Source organism: Primulina tabacum, chromosome 16, assembly GCF_025594145.1.
Source record: "Primulina tabacum isolate GXHZ01 chromosome 16, ASM2559414v2, whole genome shotgun sequence".
NCBI lineage: Eukaryota > Viridiplantae > Streptophyta > Magnoliopsida > Lamiales > Gesneriaceae > Primulina > Primulina tabacum.
The window spans coordinates 1,862,577-1,882,997 of NC_134565.1; the positions used below are offsets into that span (position 1 = coordinate 1,862,577).

General features: G+C 35.5%; 2 protein-coding genes and 1 pseudogene across 3 annotated transcripts; all 3 read left to right on the forward strand.

The window, feature by feature from the left end:
* Nucleotides 1-2,071: 2,071 nt before the first annotated feature.
* Nucleotides 2,072-9,698, forward strand: LOC142528704 (uncharacterized). The gene is made up of 11 exons (XM_075633812.1): nt 2,072-2,600; nt 3,246-3,314; nt 3,947-4,036; nt 4,558-4,682; nt 4,998-5,193; nt 5,778-5,953; nt 6,747-6,876; nt 7,488-7,648; nt 8,291-8,382; nt 8,469-8,565; nt 9,233-9,698. The coding sequence occupies exons 1-11, from the start codon at nt 2,289-2,291 to the stop codon at nt 9,276-9,278; spliced, it is 1,494 nt and encodes a 497-aa protein (XP_075489927.1). The 5' UTR covers nt 2,072-2,288; the 3' UTR covers nt 9,279-9,698.
* Nucleotides 9,699-10,227: 529 nt separating this feature from the next.
* On the forward strand, nt 10,228-14,963 carry LOC142529571 (signal recognition particle subunit SRP54 2-like). 2 transcript variants are annotated; one of them, XM_075635139.1, is made up of 9 exons: nt 10,228-10,625; nt 10,990-11,089; nt 11,283-11,436; nt 12,331-12,481; nt 12,563-12,711; nt 13,149-13,249; nt 13,370-13,527; nt 14,125-14,239; nt 14,456-14,963. In XM_075635139.1, exons 1-9 carry the CDS (start codon nt 10,395-10,397, stop codon nt 14,782-14,784), a joined length of 1,488 nt encoding a protein of 495 aa, XP_075491254.1. In that variant the 5' UTR covers nt 10,228-10,394; the 3' UTR covers nt 14,785-14,963. The 2 variants fall into 2 exon arrangements, with proteins under 2 accessions (XP_075491254.1, XP_075491255.1); XM_075635140.1 differs by lacking the exon at nt 10,228-10,625 and adding an exon at nt 10,734-10,855.
* Nucleotides 14,964-15,811: 848 nt separating this feature from the next.
* Nucleotides 15,812-16,991, forward strand: LOC142529434 (uncharacterized; annotated as a pseudogene).
* Nucleotides 16,992-20,421: the final 3,430 nt, after the last annotated feature.

A 20,421-nucleotide genomic window follows, 5' to 3' on the forward strand; every position in this document is an offset into this window, starting at 1 on the left:
TAGACTTCGGTCCTGACTGTATCGAATATCTACAATCGGAGTGATTCTGATCCGAAGCGTCGATACCACCGAACGTCTAGTTATTTGGAGAATCTACCAAATGACTCACATATCTTAAAGGCTTGAATATGAATCTATAAACAAGGCACAACATATCAAAGTATAAACAACAATCTAGTATGTGATTTTGTTGGGAAACTCAAATTGAATCTCATTTGAGTTGCGTCTTCCCAAATCAAACATGAATTATACCTTTCCTGTTAAACCTTTATCGATGTCGAGGTCTCGAAGTCGAAGTGAGGTACGATGAATCTGAAATGACAATGTTCAATAGATACAAGATCAACATTCAACTCAACCAATACATGTACGTAGCAATATTCATTCTCGGTATATTTCGACGGCATAACGACGTGATCTTGTAATACCAAATCAACTCAAATATCAATACTCCATATCAATAACTCATAACCACTATCATATACCCTTCAAACTCTGAAATTCTGCATAAGCTCATACATATATATGCTGGAAATTCATAACAATTACATACGATAACATTTCTTCGATCCGTTTTCAAATATACGTTCGGAATCATCATAAGAACACTTAATAACAACCAATATCTGATTTCCCCAACATCTCAACTTCAAAGTATGTTGAAAGTGAACAATACTTACATCCTCTTGTAGCCTTTGATGAGAACAACACAAATCTGAACTTGGATTGAAATTTGGATGAGTAAATCTTGCACAAGCTAGCTTCAAAATGAAAGAACCTTGCCCCTTCTTTGAATCTCTCTTTCTCTCGGTTATCCTAGTGTTCCATCCAGGAAGGAATGAAGAATGAAGGACACATATATCATATATGCATGGCAAGGGACAAGTGTCATATTTTTTTGGACTCCACGTCTCGCGCATATGCGCGACACCACCCGCGCATATGCGCGAGACCTACGGGTCTCGGTAATGTCCATTTCAACACCTCGCGCATATGCGCGCCTCATCTCGCGCATATGCGCGAGGTCCTGCGCGAGGTCTTCTGGACCCCTCGCGCATGTGCGCGTATCTACTCGCGTATGTGCGCCAATGGTTCTGGAAATTGCGCGCATCTACTCGCGCATGTGCGCCAATGGTTCTGGAAATTGCGCGCATATGCGCCGGGCTGGTGGCGCATATGCGCGAGAGCTCATCTCGCACACAATTTGCATCTACTTTCTCGTCTCTTTCGGTCCGATACAATGCGTCTACAATCACCTTAATTATCCACAAAACATGTCTGATTATGATAATCAAATTCTCGGGCCTTACACAACTCTAGCAGCTTTATTCTCAAAGTCGTCGAATTCTTCTCTCAATATTTCATATATATGCAACAATATCTTGGCCACATTATATTCCCATAAAAAATCAATCCAACAAACATAGAAACAAGATTTTAATATGTATAAAACACTTTTAAAAAAGGATAATATATCTTAGAGATAAATATTATATTAAAATCAAACCAAGATCTTGTCATCTATAAATAAATCAAACAAGATTTTTTAATCTAGAAAAACAAAATTTTAAATTGATAAAATCTATTTAGAAAAAATATTAAAAAAATAAAATATTTCTTTCAAAACCAAATAAACCGATTTAAATTAGTTTGTAAAAAACAGAAGTGAGATTTTCGAATTAAATCAAGTTATCGCTCATTTCGATTTAATCAAAATTTGTTCATCCATAATTTTGATAATATTATTTATTAATTTAAAATTTTAACATTATTGTTGCTATTAATTTAATTCAAATGATTTATTATTATTCTTTTTATCAATATTATCATAATTTTATTTAAATAATAATAATATTTATCAAAATTAAAATTTTATACTAAAAATATGGGGCCGTCGTTTCCCTTAAAAAAACATTTTTGCAAAAATTTGTTGTATACTTTGGTAAGAAAATATTATTCTACGTATTATTTATTGAAAAAAATCAGAGGATTTGTGAGCTCTAATTTTTATTTTTTTTAGAAAAATATTTTGCACAAATGAACACAAAAAACGTGCTTTATTTCACGCTAAAGCGCACCAGCCCCACAAGCTCTCCCACCCACACAAAATGGAACTGAGAAAATGGAAGGAATACGGAAACTCGAGCTGCTCGCGGCAATGACCAAAGTTCCACTCTTGATTCTCCACATTTTCCCAGAGCTTAATTCGAACAAGTACATATAATTCAAAGTTTCAACTAATTGGGTTGTTTAAATTTTGCTGAAAATTGCCTTACTTCAGCTCAACAATGGCCGCCACCACCGCGTCCACCACCACCACTTCAATACCCTTTTCTTCTTCAATCTTAATGCCTCGTGGACGGAGCAATTCGCCGTATTCCTTGTCCTTTTCCGTGCCAGGTGGGGAAATCATGCGGGGACGCAAGAAGTTTCTGCTAGTTTGTGTATTCTCTGTTACTCGATTGGATAAGAAAATGTCTCCCAGGAGGTACAGAAGAGCGGTGATTGTGGCTGCAGCTGATTATTACTCCACTCTCGGGGTCCCGAAATCTGCTAGTAGCAAGGACATTAAGGCTGCTTATAGAAAGTTGGCCAGGCAGGTATTATTCCTTGGGTTATAGCAAATTTACTTGTCATTTTTAATAATGGTTTTCATTATGATGTTGTTTTGTTGTCATTGGCTGTTTGATTCTTCATATATTAATCAAGATGTTTAGATATTGCCTTTATCTTTATATTTCCCAATCGTTCAACTAGGGGCTTCATCTAAGTTCTTTCTGCTCCTGATGCCACTTATCCATCTCGAATTGTTCTTTTAATATATCGTGATTGGTATTGTTGCGTTGTTTATATTTTTTCACAATATATCTGGCTTACCCAAGAACGTCGAGGTGTTTAAATTGGTTTAGATGATTAATCCTTTTGGGATGCTCACTCTAGGTGAAGATATTCCTTCCACATTTATTCAAAATGACGCAGCTATTTTCTGGAACTGGAGCCTTTTTATTAGCAGAGATTGATCCTCATATTTACTAATTGGTTGGTTGCATCCTAAATAATTGGCTCCGAGTGTAAACTAGGTTAATTTCTTGGTCTCACCCTTATATTCACGTGTGCCGGTATTATTAGAATGGTAATATGGTCGGTTGAAACGTCTTTACCATCTCAATTTCTGTATAGTAGAGCACCATGGACATGTTGATTTCTTTACTATGACAGAATTTGATAATTTTTCTTTGCATTAGTACCATCCTGATGTCAACAAAGAATCTGGGGCTACTGAAAAATTCAAAGAAATTAGTGCTGCATATGAGGTAAGGACAGGAAGTGACAGTTTAAGTGTTGTTTGATCTCTGTCATTATCATCTGACTGCATGTTTCTTTATTTACTTATAATGTGCTTCTTATTGGACTATTACCGAGATTTTACTTAAATGCGTACTTTAACTGTTCATAGTTTATTTCATTTCATTTTGAAACACATGAGCTCTTAGAGGCATTTGAGTTGAAGGTTAATTTATTGTAACCTCCGGGTCCACACTTCATTGGCCAATAGACTTTCTAGCCCCTTTCCTCGTTGTTTATGTCTACATCTCTCTCTCTCTCTCTCTCTCTCTCTCTCTCTCAAAGTGTATTCAATAATTGTTATGGTCGAACTCTACTTGAGGCATCTGTTATGCAGTCGTTTGATTTTCTCTCTTTTATCAACTGGGAAAATCATTTTCAATTCGCCACGGTTCAGCTGCTTTGTCATTATAAGTTATATTCTCTCTTTGAGTCATTTAATCCCGAGTATGTGATCTTGATACTTTTATCTCTTCTGTTCCTAATGTTTTTTTAACTTTGAAGAATGATTTGATTTAATTAGGGAAAAGTCAGTTAGCTTGTCTCTTGCAAGTTGCAAATTGGAACTATGCTCGAGTAATCTGAAGTATGATATTGTCAGGTACTATCAGATGACAAAAAACGAGTTATGTATGATCAGTATGGTGAAGCTGGAATGAAAAGTGCCATGGGTGGAGCTGGTGGTTACACGGTATTCCCTATATAATTTTTCACTTTTCGAATTTTATCCAATTTTTTTCTGGGTTTGTGTAGGAGAAATTATGTTCCACTTGTTACCCCATCGTGATAAAAACGCTATGCCCCATGGTGATATGCCACTCGTGTATGTGCATAACATACCTCTATCATAGCTCTAGCAAATAATGATAGATAACTTCTCTTTGGCTCGACTAGTACTAGAACTGTTGCTCATCTCCAGAGATTTCTGGCCTATGTTTCTAATCCACTTTGTGCTCCCTGGAATTATTATTTTCCTTTTACCATTAGTTCAATGATGCGGTTATAATTTGAAGTTTATTGACCTTATTTGTTATTAACTCCAGTGGTGACACATCCTCCTTAAAAGGTTAGTCATTCTTACTTCTGGAAGTCTTGCAAGATGTAATTAATGTAGCACCTCCAGAACATTTGAGAGGATTTAACCTGTAGCAAAATTGAACAAGAAAACAAGATTAATTTGTTATACTGATGATACATTGCTTCATTATGTAGGCAACAAATCCTTTTGACCTATTTGAGGCATTTTTTGGGTCCAGTATGGGTGGGTTTTCTGGAATGGATGGAACTGGATTTGGTGCAACAAGTCGTAGTACTGTTGCCAAAGGTGAAGATCTGCGGTAAGTCAAGTTTTTTGGTGGATTATACTTGTGACACGTATTTTCATGTTCTATCACATATTCACATTCATTATTTAGAATATACACTTGCTTGTGATTCTTTCTCTAATTTGAGAGTTCTAGGCAGGAATAAGGAGTTGGGAAGACTTACATGATTATCTATTTTTTTACCGCCCGAGATCTTTAAACACCTATGTTTATATTTCATACTTTCTGTGGGTTGCTGGTGTGTTTAGTAGTCTGAGTGCTGCAACAAAACACTTTCGCAATTAGTATCCTCATAAGATTTGACTCCTCATTCAAAAAACATTTCAGTTATGATATTACTTTGGAATTTTCTGCCGCTATATTTGGGGCTGAGAAGGAATTTGTGCTGTCCCATCTTGAAACATGTGAAGTTTGTGCTGGTACTGGAGCAAACGTAGGCTCCAAAATGAAGATATGTTCTACATGTGGAGGCAGAGGTCAAGTCATGAGAACAGAGCAAACACCTTTTGGCATGTTTTCGCAGGTACTCATCTAGGTGTTTAATTAGTCTCTTGTTTCAAGGCTTGTTCGTATATATCATGAGCTATATTGGAAACATGCTGTGTCTTTGTGGTACTGAAATTAAATCGATCCAATTGGGAACAAAGAAGCTATTTTAAATGTTGTTACTAGTGCATATTAGAGAGGTTAAATGAAAAAAATCATAAGTCTTGAGTAAAACTTATAAAATAACCTGACAAAACTTATAAAATAACCTGACAATTAGTATCTTGAAGTAACATTTTTTATACAAAATTGACGGGGAGTCACAGACATGCGATGGTAGATTTTTTATGTGGAAGCATTTGGCGTTCCATATTACATCAGATATGTGTAAATGTGAATTTGGTATTGTAATTGTACCTTTTCTGGTAAATAAGTGGACTTCATATATATTTTAAGTCTGTTAAGTAGAAAAATGGAACAAAGATGACATTAGGAACGACAGATGTGGAGAGAACTTCATTTCGATGTGTGTACAACTGCACTGAATCGATTTTGGAGTTACGTATTGGTCATCACTCATGCCTCTGTTTGATATGTCATTAAGTTTGTGGAATGTGTCAGGTTTCTGTATGCCCAAATTGTGGTGGGGATGGTGAAATGATATCTGAATCATGTCGTAAATGCTCTGGTGCGGGTCGGATACACGTTAAAAAAGATATCAAAGTCAAAATTCCTCCCGGAGTGAGCAAAGGTAGTATTCTTCGAGTTGCCGGAGAGGGTGACGCAGGACCAAAGGGGTATGTGTGGATTTTACTTTTAAAAGATACAGATCTTGTGATCTAGCTATATTATCCACGTCTATAAGTTGCATGATTGTGATCTGTTGTGCTATTTAAGATATGTAGCTAAATGAAAAATTGTTGTTTCATAAGTTTAGCCAATATATCAATATATTTTTGGAATTTTAGGTGCTCACGATGTCTTCTAAAGGGAGCCTATCTTTTATGCATCATGTTTTATGGCCATCTTCGAAAAACTTGTAACTTATGTGGGAATATCTTAGTCTGACCTTATGCTTGTAAAATCCTTACACGGAAATTAATGGTTTTTACTGTTCCCTTTAAAACTTGAAGTTTTGCACTTCTCTGGATGGTATTTAGATTTCGATCCCTGACAGGTCAGTAATGATCACTAGCAGATTTCATGTGCTCTTGCTGTTTCTTTACATCTCTTTAACTTCCCATGTTCCTTTCAGTTGGTCTGCTCAATTGCCCACTCAGAGCAATTAAATGTAAGGTTGGCTGAAGATATTCAATTCCTATTTCCATAGGAGCTTCGGCCTTGTTCATTTAATAACCGCAATTGGACTGATGTTTAGAAAGATGTTTATAAAAGTTTTTGAGGATAAAAATAAGCTTATCGGTCGAGTTCTTTTCTTGTGCATTGCATCCTGAGTTTTTCTCTTACATGTCATTGATTACCTGAATAGTCTACATTCCTTTAGGTAAAATTTAATATCTTGGAAATGTGAATGATACCTAGTGAAATCCATCGATTTCACTCTTCCTTGGGCTTTTCGTCTTTGTGCAGTGGTCCACCTGGAGATCTTTTTGTCTATCTGGACATTGAAGAAATACCTGAGATTCAAAGAGATGGCATGAATCTTTATTCATCAGTTTCAATTAGCTATCTGGATGCCATTTTGGGAACTGTTATTATGGTACATCTGCTGTTGTATAGTTATGATTTAATATTTATGGCTTTTACTCTTAGTTGCTGATTTTTTATTTTTTTCCTTTAAAAAGAAAATTTTTGGAGTAGGTCTAACAACGAGCTTCTTATTTGACTTTGTTTCAGTACTGGTGGGGGCAGAAATGTTGATCACATGTGCATATGTTTTTGCTTATTATTATAAGCACCATCCATGCATTATATGTATTAGCTATCATTTTCATACAAGTGGTTAAGTGCTATATTTTGGATTCCTCTAAGTTTTTGAGGTAGTTCTAGCAGCCAACAAAAGCTGGTGGGCTTCACATTTACTGCGTCATCCCGTGGGTCAAGTATGGGACTTGTGCTTGTAGCATCCTGTCCCACATAGCATTCATACTGGCTACCTTCTTGAACACCTAATTTTGGAGTCAAATTTTTTCTGTTGTAAATTATTTAAAATATTTGCATACTTGGAAATGATTCCTTAAATTACCTATTTGTTGGAAATAAAACACTGCCGTGAAAATTTAAGGTCCAAAATCAAGCGCAGAGTTTTCATACTGTGTTAACTGGTACTTGTAAAATGAAGTCATTCTGATTTGGTGGTGTATGAAATAGGTTAAAACTGTTGAAGGAATGACCGAACTGCAGATTCCTCAAGGTAGTCAACCTGGGGATGTTCTTGTCCTGGCAAGGAAAGGTGCACCTAAATTAAATAGACCATCTATACGTGGTGACCATTTTTTCACTGTCAAAGTTAGCATACCAAAGCGGATAAGGTATATTGAATTCTTTCTCCTTTGCTACTAACTATTATATTGCATTTATGCAAACTTTGCTAAATTCCGGTGGGAATTGGGAAACTAGGCTTTTGGTTATCCCTCTAAGAACAAGACATGAGCTCTTTTTACACTGCTAATAATGTACTTTAATGGCTGCAAGTCCTTGTCCCAGTCATGACCTTGCTACTCTCTTTCAAAACTTTTGATACACGATTATTAATGTAGTTGAACAGCTGTAAGTCCTAGTCCCTGTCGCTACATTGCTACGCTTTTTCAAAACTTTTGATGGTTTTTCTTCCTAAATCCTAGCGTCAGCTACCATATTAAAAGCTACGCCTTGTTGCTCAAGCTGTTAGCGCGTAGTCTGTCTTGTATGCCTCCAAGGGCGGTTTTGCCGCCATATCTGCATCATATCCTATACACTCGTTTGTCTTTTTTATTTCTGGTTTTTCCATTTCTTTTTTGAACTAGTGTTTGGGACTTACAGACATTTATGTTTGAGCTACTTTATGCGTCCGTTGACTTACATTCATACCTGCATATTAGGTTGTTGCTTCTAGTTATGTCACTTATAGATAAAGCCATAAAGGTACCATAAAATTTGAATAGAGTTGACATTCATTTCTAATTTTGATTCAGTGCAAAGGAACGTGAACTACTTGAAGAGCTTTCTTCTCTTGTCAATGCCTCAGCCATTCGATCAAAGACACCCCCGAAGGTTCAACAACCTGGTAAGAAATTCTTTGTAAATTTGAACAAAAATGGAACTTTACTCCTATTTACTGTTCTGTTAAAGTAATACATCTTTGTATTACAGTTGAAAACATTGCAATAGAAACAGTTCCAGTTGAGGAAAAAACGGATGAGTCAGCAGATCAAAAAGACTTGTGGAAGAAGCTTACAGATTTTGCTGGGTAAATATTCCTCTTCATTTTCCTCTGCTAAATGTGTTGAATTTTTATGAAGCAGATATATATACGGAAACTTATTCCGAACAGACAAATATGGTACATGACCTTGAGTGTTTACTATGAAAAGATGTAATCTTAGTAAATGACGAGAATATGTGAATGTTATGGTGGAAAGATGGTTGTACAAGAATGCGTCGAATTACAACTAAGCATATAAGATAAATGTTGGGATTTCAATTACTGCAGATAACATTATTCTGGAGATTTAAGATGGTATCTGAGTAGTGTTGTAGACTCCATCATAATGATAGGCGGAGATTCAAATATCAAATTTAGAGGAGAGCGAGATCAGAGCTATCTTGATACGAAGGTTGTTATCATGATTTAAATGATCCAAAACTATTGAGAGAGTCTAATTCCATACACAGTGTAATGGAAAATAAGTTCCATGTAATCGGGCCAACTACTTTAGGTTGAATTTGAAAGGCATGTTTGTTAACGATGATGTGTTTCTTGATGAACCGACTCGAATCACCAAGTGCTCAACAAAGTTGTGTTAATCTTTGTTACGAGTTTCTTTTGCTCTAGTTCACTGAAAAATTTGTGTTTTATTTTAATCATATCTTGCTAGCTAACATGGTGACGCATGACACGAATGTCGTGCTTGCAGATCGGTTGTAGATGGAGCTTTCAAATGGTTCAAAGATAACATCTAATTCTTCGCATCCTCGTCGCATACCTACATGTAAATGCAGTTGCTTGGTTCCGAGAAAATTGTCCGTGAAAGGATTTTTTTCGCCATTCTTCCATCCGATGTCATTATCAGATTTTGCCTGAGAAGATGAACAAGAATCTGTAGAGAACTCTTTGATTTTTCCCCACACGCCAAGTGTTGTAGTGTAGCATGGGTTACTATAGAGCGGGGACTCTCTTGAATTGTATTCTTTTGTATTTTACATGAATTAGGTAATGGCAGAAAAATCTTTCATATTGATTCCTCACATTTATGTTTTGTCAAATAGAGTAAAGCAAAATGAAGGATTAATTCAATATAGACTTGAAAATTAGATGATCCAGACGAAAAATGTAAAATAAATATAAAATTACATTTTATAATAGTAAGATAAATTTATATATTTGATCTCTTGTGATTTGCATGTTTTTTTATTTGTGATAATATTATCGCTCAACTTACAGTTTTATTTTATTAATTTATTTTTTTTTCAATTTTAGTTATTTTTAATCGAAATGTTGACGTGACATTAAAAAATAAGATGATATGTCACTGAAAAAGTGCTGACATGGCGACGGAGATTGTAACTCTTTCGAGGTCAGTATTCTGGTGAAAAAAATTTCAATATTAGTGGACTAAAACTGTGAAATGATTTATAGTTTGACAAAAAATGAAAAACTTATATTTTACGTTACCAAAATGTAATTTGAACAATAATTTTGAAAATATGATTCAATGAACATTAATTTAGAATTTAATTTATCACACGCGCGCGCGCACATATATATATATATAAATTTGATGGACATGACTTTCCTTAATCCCATTATCTAAACAAATTGTTTTAGACTTTTATTAATATAAATAATATAATAATAACAAGTGTTCCAAAAAAAAAAAAAATTAAACACGAGCGGGCCGGGGACTTTGTTAATTCGACGTCGTTTTGTATGCCCGGTGGATATTTGGGAATCACCCACCTCGTTTCCTTCCATCGGCGAACTCCTCGACCCTTAGCCCTAATTTTACCCCTGTGGATCTCTGATTCGTTAATCAATCCGATCATACCACAGTGAACGGAGCCAAGCAAGCCGCGAACATGGTGCTCGCGCAGTTGGGTGGAAGTATTTCCCGCGCTCTTCAGCAGATGAGCAATGCGACCATCATTGACGGGAAGGTGCTGAACGATTGCCTCAACGAGATTACGCGCGCTCTCCTTCAATCCGATGTGCAGTTCAAGCTCGTTCGTGATATGCAGACAAATATTAAAAAAATTGTCAATCTCGATGATCTCGCTGCGGGCCATAATAAGCGTAAAATCATTCAACAGGTGAAGTGAAAGGAAGGAATTTTGCTTTCCTTAATAGTTGATTATAGCCATTGAATGGGAAATTTACTAGGAAAAAGTTTAAGTTGTTTCTCTTTGAAATATTTGATCTATGTTTTGGGGTTGAGTCGAGGTTAACTTTTTTGGGATGTTAAATGCGTGGTGTGTGTATGAGTGGTTGAATATGGGCAACGAAAATTCTCCGTTTAACCTCATGCACAAATTATTTAGAGGTAGCTGTACTCTGTAGTTATAGTTTTGTTTCCTGAATTTGCTACGACTTTTGATATCCTATGATATATTACGCTCAAGATTTTTTTTCATCTCTCTTATTTGCTGTTTTTACAAATTTTTGGCTTCTGTGCAGGCTATTTTTAATGAGCTGTGTAAAATGTTGGATCCTGGGAAGCCCTCATTCACTCCAAAAAAAGGAAAAACAAGCGTGATTATGTTTGTTGGTTTGCAAGGTATATTCTTGTATTTGAGTAACTGCAAGTTGGTTGTGTGAGTTCATACACTCTTACCTACTCACCCAATAGACTCGAGCCCTTAGTCCTATGGCTTTGCGAACTTGCTCCACCACTTAACCTTGTTGGTTGACCGCATCCTTCCATTGTTTTTTAGAAACAGGATCTACTTATTCATGTGTACTTTTCACAGGATCGGGGAAAACAACCACATGTACAAAATATGCTTACTACCACCAGAAGAAGGGATGGAAACCTGCACTAGTCTGTGCAGATACTTTCAGGGCTGGTGCTTTTGACCAATTGAAGCAGAATGCCACCAAAGCTAAAATTCCTTTTTATGGAAGGTGCCTTGTTTTTCCTCAGTATTTAGTGGATTTGTTTCTTCCTGATTTTTCAAAATGTCATGAATTTCTGGAATTTTTTCATTGACAATAGAAAGCAGAAATTCCTGTTACTAATCCTTCCAGAAGAGATCGTGAAGTCATGTAGAGAGAAAATTTGTCTATCTGTTTCTACTGATAGAACTTAACAATGAAATACTATGATGCAGTTTCAAGTTTATACTTGATAGAATTATATGAATGTTTATCAAGCGAGTATCACAGAAAATGAGGAAAAGCTGGGGTCATTTCTTCTAGGTTTGGGTTAACAAAGCTTAGGATGCGTTTCCTTATATGATAAAAAAGTTTCTGTAGTGATATACAAGCTTAAAAAAGTTTCTGTAGTGATATACAAGCTTAAATTCTGTAGTATTCAACATAAAATTCAGCTGTAGATATTGTAATTTTTCTTGTAAAATTGTAGTAATACTTTATTTGTGAATTGCTTGATAACATTCCTTGTATTCTAGTTATGCTTTTTTAATGAGAACTATTTTTTACACCTATTTTTTATGCATTTAGACTCTTACGTTATTCTGTTTTTTCTCTGAGGTAGAATAAAAATGAAAACTTGACCAATGTAGTTTTGGAACTTGGATACTATATTGAATTATGTATAAAAATTTCATGTTAAATGTGCTTCCTCTGGTTCTTTTTGCATTGATGCCCATGATTGTTTCAAAAGAAAGCTTTCAATCAAATGTGGAGAATTGGTAGCATGTTTCAGTTTTACTGATTAAAATTTGTGGATTTTGAACCTTGATTTTTTCCTTATTTTTATGTATAGATTGTAATTTATGCATGAATTACAGATTATTTTATTCATGTAGTGCTTTGGCTTAATGTTTTCTATAACAGCTATACAGAGTCCGATCCCGTAAGTATCGCTGTAGAAGGAGTTGAAAGATTTAAGAAAGAAAATTGTGATCTTATAATTGTTGATACAAGCGGACGCCACAAACAGGAGGCAGCTCTCTTTGAAGAGATGCGTCAAGTTTCTGAAGCAACGGTTAGTGTTTCTGTTCTTATCCTGTTTTGTTAGCCCAGAGTCTCTATTTACTCTACTTAAATCTTCATTCAAATATTCCAGAAACCAGACCTTGTTATATTTGTCATGGATAGCAGCATTGGTCAAGCTGCCTTTGATCAAGCTCAGGCTTTCAGGCAAAGTGTTGCAGTTGGAGCTGTGATTGTCACCAAGATGGATGGTCATGCGAAGGGAGGTGGTGCGCTTAGTGCGTAAGTTTAAACATAATTCTTTTTAATTTTCTAGTTCTAGCAAATATATTTAAACCTGGAATTGATGTGTGCCACATCTATTGTCATGCTTCTAGACCGTAGCATCTTATGATTGAATGGTTGGGCTATTTTTGCTGTATTTTCAGGGTATATAAGTTTGTGGACAGATCTATTTGGTGCTATGAGCACAACTTTTTCAAGATTTGAAAGTTGAGAGTTTATAGATGTGTATTGTAATGTATAGCTTGCTAAACTTATCATAGTAAGAAGTGTAGTAAGATGCAACTGCAATTGATTTTAGATGGATGGCATCATAATTTTGACTTTGACACTGTTGATACATTTAAGTTAGGTGAATAAATCACCTATCTTGCACGGACATCAATAACGATGACACCATGTAATGTGGACAATTGATCTTTCCTCTCAATTTGCAGAGTTGCAGCAACAAAAAGTCCAGTCATATTCATTGGGACGGGTGAACATATGGATGAATTTGAAGTATTTGATGTCAAACCATTTGTTAGTCGCCTTTTAGGTTTGCATCCCTCAATTATAGTTAATATATTATTGCTTTTAATCGGATTTGTGCTAATATTATTTGCACAAGTGGAAATTTTTTTCGTTTCGATTAGTAATCTATTATCTATTTTATCAGGTATGGGTGACTGGTCTGGATTTATGGACAAAATTCATGAAGTTGTTCCCATGGATCAACAGCCTGAACTACTTCAGAAGCTTTCCGAAGGAAACTTTACTTTGAGGATAATGTACGAGCAATTTCAGAATATACTGAAAATGGGTCCAATTGGCCAGGTCTGTCATTTATTTTATTTGTTGAGTTTTAAATGCTCGCTTTGCTGTTCTAATTAATCCATTATGTTCGATTGTTGTTAGTTAATCTATATCACTCCTTCCTTTAGGTTAGCTTCTTTACGGCTTTCAATGCATCTCAATAGATGTTAGAGTATATTCCCCTATTGATAAAGTAGTTTTCAATTTTTGGTTCATACAAATGCTTTTGTGTTGTACTTGATGTTGCTACTAAAGGATGAAGATGTTTACATGGACCTAAAGTGGCGGCCTTATGATTTACTTTTTGATCATTATGCCATTCATTACTTTTTTATCACTATCGCATTCATTAGGGATGCTAAATTAAGTTTATTCCAATGAAGATAGTTTTCACAATTTTAAACTAAAAGTTGGCATAACTTAAGTTTGAATGGATGTGTTCTTCTTTGAATGCCTTTCAATGGCCGAATGATTTTTTTACTGCTGTACTTCTACTTGTTCTTTTCTTTAACTGCTTCATCCATGCATCTGGGTACATTTATGCGTCTGGGTATGTATAGCTAGAAGATTTTTACTAATTAGTAATTCCATAAATATAACATGCTTGTTTCTTTGTAGGTCTTCTCTATGCTTCCAGGATTTAGTCAGGAGTTGATGCCCAAAGGCCAGGAGAAGGAAAGCCAGGCAAAGATTAAAAGATACATGACCATGATGGATTCAATGACTAATGAAGGTAAAACTGATTCCTTGACTAATATATGTTGGTGTTGATCAAGTGTAAAAGTTGTATAGATTATTATGGGCCCACCTATGATGCACTCACTTTTAAATAATTTGTACCAGACGCCTTTTTCTTTTTCCCCCAAACTCACCAATCACCATGCCATACTTGACTCAAGTTAATTGTTGCAAGTATATTTTTCTAATTGCACAATGGCAAATATTCCAGAGTTGGACGGTTCCAATCCGAAGCTAATGAACGAATCACGAATCATGCGGGTAGCTAGAGGGTGTGGTCGTCCTGTGAGGGACGTAATGGAAATGCTGGAAGAGTACAAGCGACTGGCCAAGATTTGGAGCAAGATGAAGGGACTCAAGATTCCAAAGAAGGGAGAAATGAGTGCTTTATCGAGAAACATGAACGCTCAACACATGAGCAAAGTGCTTCCCCCTCAGATGTTGAAGCAGATTGGTGGAATGGGTGGATTGCAGAACTTGATGAAGCAAATGGGTTCTGCCAAGGATATGATGGGTATGTTTGGAGGTGGGGATAAATAGAAATTTCACTAGTGTAAAAAGAAAGGGTCGAATTTTCATTTTGTAATTACTCTGTGCTGTTAACTGGGGAGTGATAAATTTTGGCAGTTCTGCTCTTGCAAGTCCCTATACTATTCTCCTCTTTCTCCCCTCTCACTGTATAATTGCATATGTACATTTATCTTATACGTCTTTCTTTAGATTTTGACCTTTTTGGATCTTCAGACCTGATTTTTATGAATAAAAAAAATTATAATTTAGCTATTTAATAACCAATTATATTACATTAAATACGTGGGAGCCGGGAGGTCTTTGAGTGAGATTAAACATAAAGCAAATATTATATTTGTTAACCAAAAAAATGCTTACTGAACAATTTGGCTTCAAATAGTTGATTAAAATGAAATAGATGCAGCTGTACCCACCTACATTAAGCTATGTTCATAAAATTTGGCCAGTTTGACCCAAATTTTCTGCTATCATCCTAATCTTTGATGCAACGATTATAAAGGGATCACATCATTGTATGGATCTTCGCGTGTATATATATAGTTTTGATCTATATATATGTATATATATGCATATATATATATACATGCATATATATACATGCATATATATATATAGATCAATATTTGGGATATTACTGAAGGCTCGGAAATGTAAAGTAAACTAGTTATTCTGCACATGCGATGCGTGTGTGTACAATCTTTTTTATTATTATCGATGGACTAAAGTGAAATTTGACAAATTATGGAGGGACTAAATTGATATTTAAATTTTTAAATAAAAAAATAAAAATAAAAGTGTATATTGATTTTTTAAAAAAAAACAAAAAACAAAAGTGTATTATTAGTATCATATAATGGTAAAATTAGAAGAAAAAGTTGATGTAATTCCTAGATGATTACTATCATGTCCTCAACTTTAATTAAATAGAATAGAATAGGATAGATATAATAGATTATGAGGAAAGTGGTCTGAAACAATTAAAAATTTAAGGGGTGTAAAACACAATTACTTATAACTCTTGTCCTTCTAAAACCCTCTAAGCATAAATTTTTCCTCCAATTTTCCCGCGACATTACAAAAACCTTCCCTCCCATAAACCCTAAATCCCCAAATCTTTCAACTGAATCTCCGATCAGGATGAAGTTCAAAGCGCTTCTCACTGACAATGGCGTAAACCTGCTGGAGAAAAGAATACTCCCAGCTCTGGATAAAACCTCTTCTTGACCGGCGATCACGCCTTCTTCCTCCACAACCTCCTCAACTCCGATGGCGTTCAATCCATTGCCCAGTTCAAGAAGGAATCCTTCTTCCAAGACTACTGAATCTCAAGCCAAAACGACAACAAAATTGCATTCTCCATCGACCTCACCCGTCTTCACACCGCTCCATCCTCGCCATCTACGTGTTGTCCAGGGACTCCGATTCCAGCTGTCTCCAGATCAAATTGGTGAAGAAATCGTCCCCATTTCGAACCAAGCGGTGCCATTTCGTACCCTCGAAGCAAAAGGGTATAAATCATCCGTTGTCCAAGACGTGCCCATTTCGAAGCCGCTATCACGCGCAGATGTCCTCGAGCTACAGCTCGCCCTCGAAAATGCCCGAGAAATGCCCCAGACTGTAGTGAAATCCCCCGAATTGAATTTGTTGCAAAGCTTCGTTGATAGGATGAAACATGTTGGGGAAGTTTTGGGTGTTTCCGCGAGTAAATGTGGGGACTTGCATTCACTGGCGGAACCATAAATACGGTTATGCTCCGGACTAATATCACATTGTTCTAAAACTATACAAAATTTATATATAATTTTTTTTAAAAAAAATTGGATCACCCGGACTAAAGTCCGGGTACACAAGCACGTGACTCCGCCGCTGCTTGCATTTGCAGATTTCGACTACTTCGATCACATTAGGCACCGAGTTTAGGAATCTGTCTGTTTTAGGAGAGCAAGTGGATGGGGGCGGCGGTTGACATAGGCTCGAGTGCTCAGACCAGAATTAAGAGGGCTGTGCAGAGAGGAGATGCTATGAGTGTCCAAGTGAGCGTGAATCATTTCTCTAAGAGCTTGCAGGGTAGCTTGGCGAAGCTGGATTGCTCCTCAGGGCACCTGCTTGATCGTGATATTTCAGTTCCTCGTTCCGTGGACGAAGCAGATGGATAAATCCATCAGCTTGGATTGTAGGCTTCCTGTGCTTGATGCCTTGGTCCTGGTTCTAATTGAGGGCCTTGAGGTGATTCTATCCATCTAACTTTATTGTTTGCTGAGTATGTATTCTGTTGGTGAATTCTTGATTTTCTTGGGCTACTGTTAGCAAATGTATAATTTGGTATATAATTATGTTACATCTAATTAAAAGAAAGGGTTCACATCAATGTATTTTTTAACCCCTGGTGGAGTTTGGTTGATTTAGTTTGTGGAGCAAATCGTACGATGATTTACAAGAATTAACCTATACGAGAGAGTTTTGTAAAAAGAAGACTTCCTTCAAACTTTATACATAATGCGACACATTGCACCAAGTGTTTTTGGTCATCGCCACTTCATTCAACCTTCATACATATTGCAACACGGTGCACCAAATGTTTTTGGTCATCATGTCTTGTTGTTTGAAATCTTTTTTGTACCGGTCTATTGTTGCAAATCACTCGCAAATCGAATGTTTGGAATATGATATGAATCCAACACCATCCGGCGGATCTGACTGGTTGAGGCCATAAATATTTTGATGCTGGTTGGTGAATAAAAATTCGAAATGTTCGAGATTTTGATTTCAATTCGGGAAAATCAGAGAATGTTTTCTAAGATGCAACATGGGAGTATGAACTGAGGTAGTCTTTAGCAAAACGAATAAAAATCTATTTAAAATTATAGCAATCAGAGAGTGAATCTCTTCTGTTTTATCTACTTATACCATCATTATAATTTCCCCCCAAACAACTTTCAAAATTCACAGCAAAACTAGATACAAAAATTCTTAAATCCCTTTTAAAAAATATTATGAAGTTGTACTAAGAAACCTTTGAATTAAATCCATCAAAATTCTTACCGAACAACCCCTAAATTTGGGAAAACTAAGGTTATGTTTGAATTGAAAGATTGGGATGTGTGGGAGGACTGAAATGTATATATTTAAATGACTAAATTGGATAGTAAATTAAAAATTGAAGAAAAAAATATGCTTTAACATAATTGATTTCAAATCTTTCATTCTAATTCTGCTGTTGTTAATGATTAAAAAATATACATTGGATTTGAGACGATGATTTGAAATTAAATCCACTCAAATCTTTCAATCATAATGCAAACTAGCCGATAAATTAAATTTTTTGCTGCTCCAACCATCAAATATTAAATTAAATAAATCGAGTTTTAATTAAATTTTGACATCTTTTATCTTGGATGCTTTCAATTGGCATCGTTGATGTCTCTCTCATTAAGACAATCTAATAAGATTCCAAGTCAAATTTGGTTTCTTAATTGCCGTTGTGTAGCATTTGACCAATGAGTATATTCTGTAAGACTGACTGTCAAATTCTTTCATATTAAAAAAATTATCAATTTAAACAATTCCAAATATTCAATTCAACTCATCGCAATTATTTATTTGGCGTTTTGGTACAATGTCTACATGAACTGCACTTGCTTATAAGCTTCATAATTTTAGTTGTATTTTATAATAAACCAGTTGGAAAAAGTCCTAAAATATTTATTTAACATATAATTACTAAATAATACGAGAATTATATGTTTCAGATATAGGCATTATATGCAATGTTGTAATACATACACAACATGTAGTTGAATAAATAATTTAGCACACAAATACTTTATGTAAATAAATTAAGATACAACTAATTATACAAAGTGTTCAAACTTGTGCAATGCTGATATGTATTCAGTTTATACAAAAGGAATACTAGTGAATAACTAAAAACTAACTCTCTTAACACAAATAGTGAGTAAAGTGAGTCCTAAATTTCTATCAACAAAAATAACCAAATAACAATGGACACAAACTCTGTGAACTGAAATTCATTTTAATGAAGAACACTCTGACAACACTTTGGTTAGGTGTTGTACTCGAAAGTCTTCAATACTTCACGGTAACACAGCAATAATGTGAGACTCAACCACTTGATTTCTTCAGAGCAACACACAAGTTTCTTGTTTTCTCACCGTCCTTTGCAGTTTTTATTCTTCGATATGTACAGTCTCTTTGATCTAGAGATGATTTTTTGAATAGATAACTAACAAACATAGAAAATAAATTTTATTTGGAAATAAACTATTTTTAAGAAAAAAATATTATATCTAGAATTATTATTAATCTGTTCGTTAATTATCATTAATCTAGATATACAAAACTCTATTACTTGAGTATTTTGAAGCGTAAATTATCAAAAAAAAATATATAATTAATGAATAAATTATGTCTTGTATGTCAAAGCTTGTTTTCCTTTCAATCTCATCTTTTTTTGTCTTTCTGGACAAAACATGCAAAAAATGTTGAGAGTTTTATACACAGACTGATCTACACAACTCCTCCTGAGTTAGAGACATATCTCTGCATGAATTCAATCATGTTAGATGAGATGTTGTTAGAGGTGTTTACAACACGAGTCGAGAACATTCATTAATTAGTAAATGACGAAGCATCAAACAACAACAAACACTAGCAACATCATAGAGATAAATGGAAAGGACTAGGGAATTGCTTCAAAATGCATCGATGTCTGCATCTCCTTGATCGGAGCCGCATCTATACCATCTTATTCACCAGAAATTTTTGCTACCTTGTACCTTCTTCTCCCCTTTTTTGACCAAAATGCTCAGCCATGTCCAGTAGTAGGGAATATTCAGTTACCCGAGCGTCGTAGTGGACAATTAGTTCCTTGACATAGGCAATGTGCTTAAGTCGATTTGTGCTTGTAGATATTATGGAGAGATATTAATGTAGTCAGAGGAAGACACAACAGACGACGAGGACATGTTGTCAACGTCAGGGGCAACACTAGATTCAAACCATGGGAGGTGCACCCTCATGTTTACCTTAAAATAAGCTGGAGAAATCTTCAATAGCTCACTTACATCCAAAAACTCCTCATCTAAATCACGAATAAAACCATGAGATTCGAGGAACCTATAGATCAGAGAAAGGAAGGACAACTTTGTGCATTTCAACCCACAATCAGCAAACTGCATTACTGTTTGAATATCAGCTTTCCAAAATTAAATGTACTCCAATACCAATGGAAAAAGAAAACATGTGCATGTGGTCTTGTAACCACAGTGTTGTTTGTGGAGAGAGTCCAATTCCGAATAGCAGTCTTGTGCAGCACATAGTAAAAAGTGGTCAAGTTTACGGCCGACAGTCTTTTGGATGGTCTAGAAAACGTCGAATCAGACCTCCCGTGATAATATCGGTTATTTGTTGAATGTTCAGGAGCTGACCTTCCTCTTCACCAGCCTGTGTGTTATAGAATCCATGATCACAGTAGGGTTAAACTTATAAAACGATCGCGCACAAACAATTGTCCATATTTCCCCAACCTCTCATCACCAACACTGAATGAGTGGTTCACAAAGAACTCAAGGATGTGCTTACGACAGTAAGGAGCCACAACAGAGACAGTCGAAAGAAGTCCCAGAG

Bases quoted from the DNA above. Each gene is read 5' to 3' on its own strand.
- LOC142528704 (XM_075633812.1), top strand. From the start codon at position 2,289: ATGGCCGCCACCACCGCGTCCACCACCACCACTTCAATACCCTTTTCT. The intron at 3,315-3,946 runs GTAAGGACAGGA...TGATATTGTCAG, and splicing joins AAATTAGTGCTGCATATGAG to GTACTATCAGATGACAAAAA. The intron at 4,037-4,557 runs GTATTCCCTATA...TTCATTATGTAG, and splicing joins GTGGAGCTGGTGGTTACACG to GCAACAAATCCTTTTGACCT.
- LOC142529571 (XM_075635139.1), top strand. From the start codon at position 10,395: ATGGTGCTCGCGCAGTTGGGTGGAAGTATTTCCCGCGCTCTTCAGCAG. The intron at 13,250-13,369 runs GTTTGCATCCCT...CTATTTTATCAG, and splicing joins ATTTGTTAGTCGCCTTTTAG to GTATGGGTGACTGGTCTGGA. The intron at 13,528-14,124 runs GTCTGTCATTTA...GTTTCTTTGTAG, and splicing joins AAATGGGTCCAATTGGCCAG to GTCTTCTCTATGCTTCCAGG.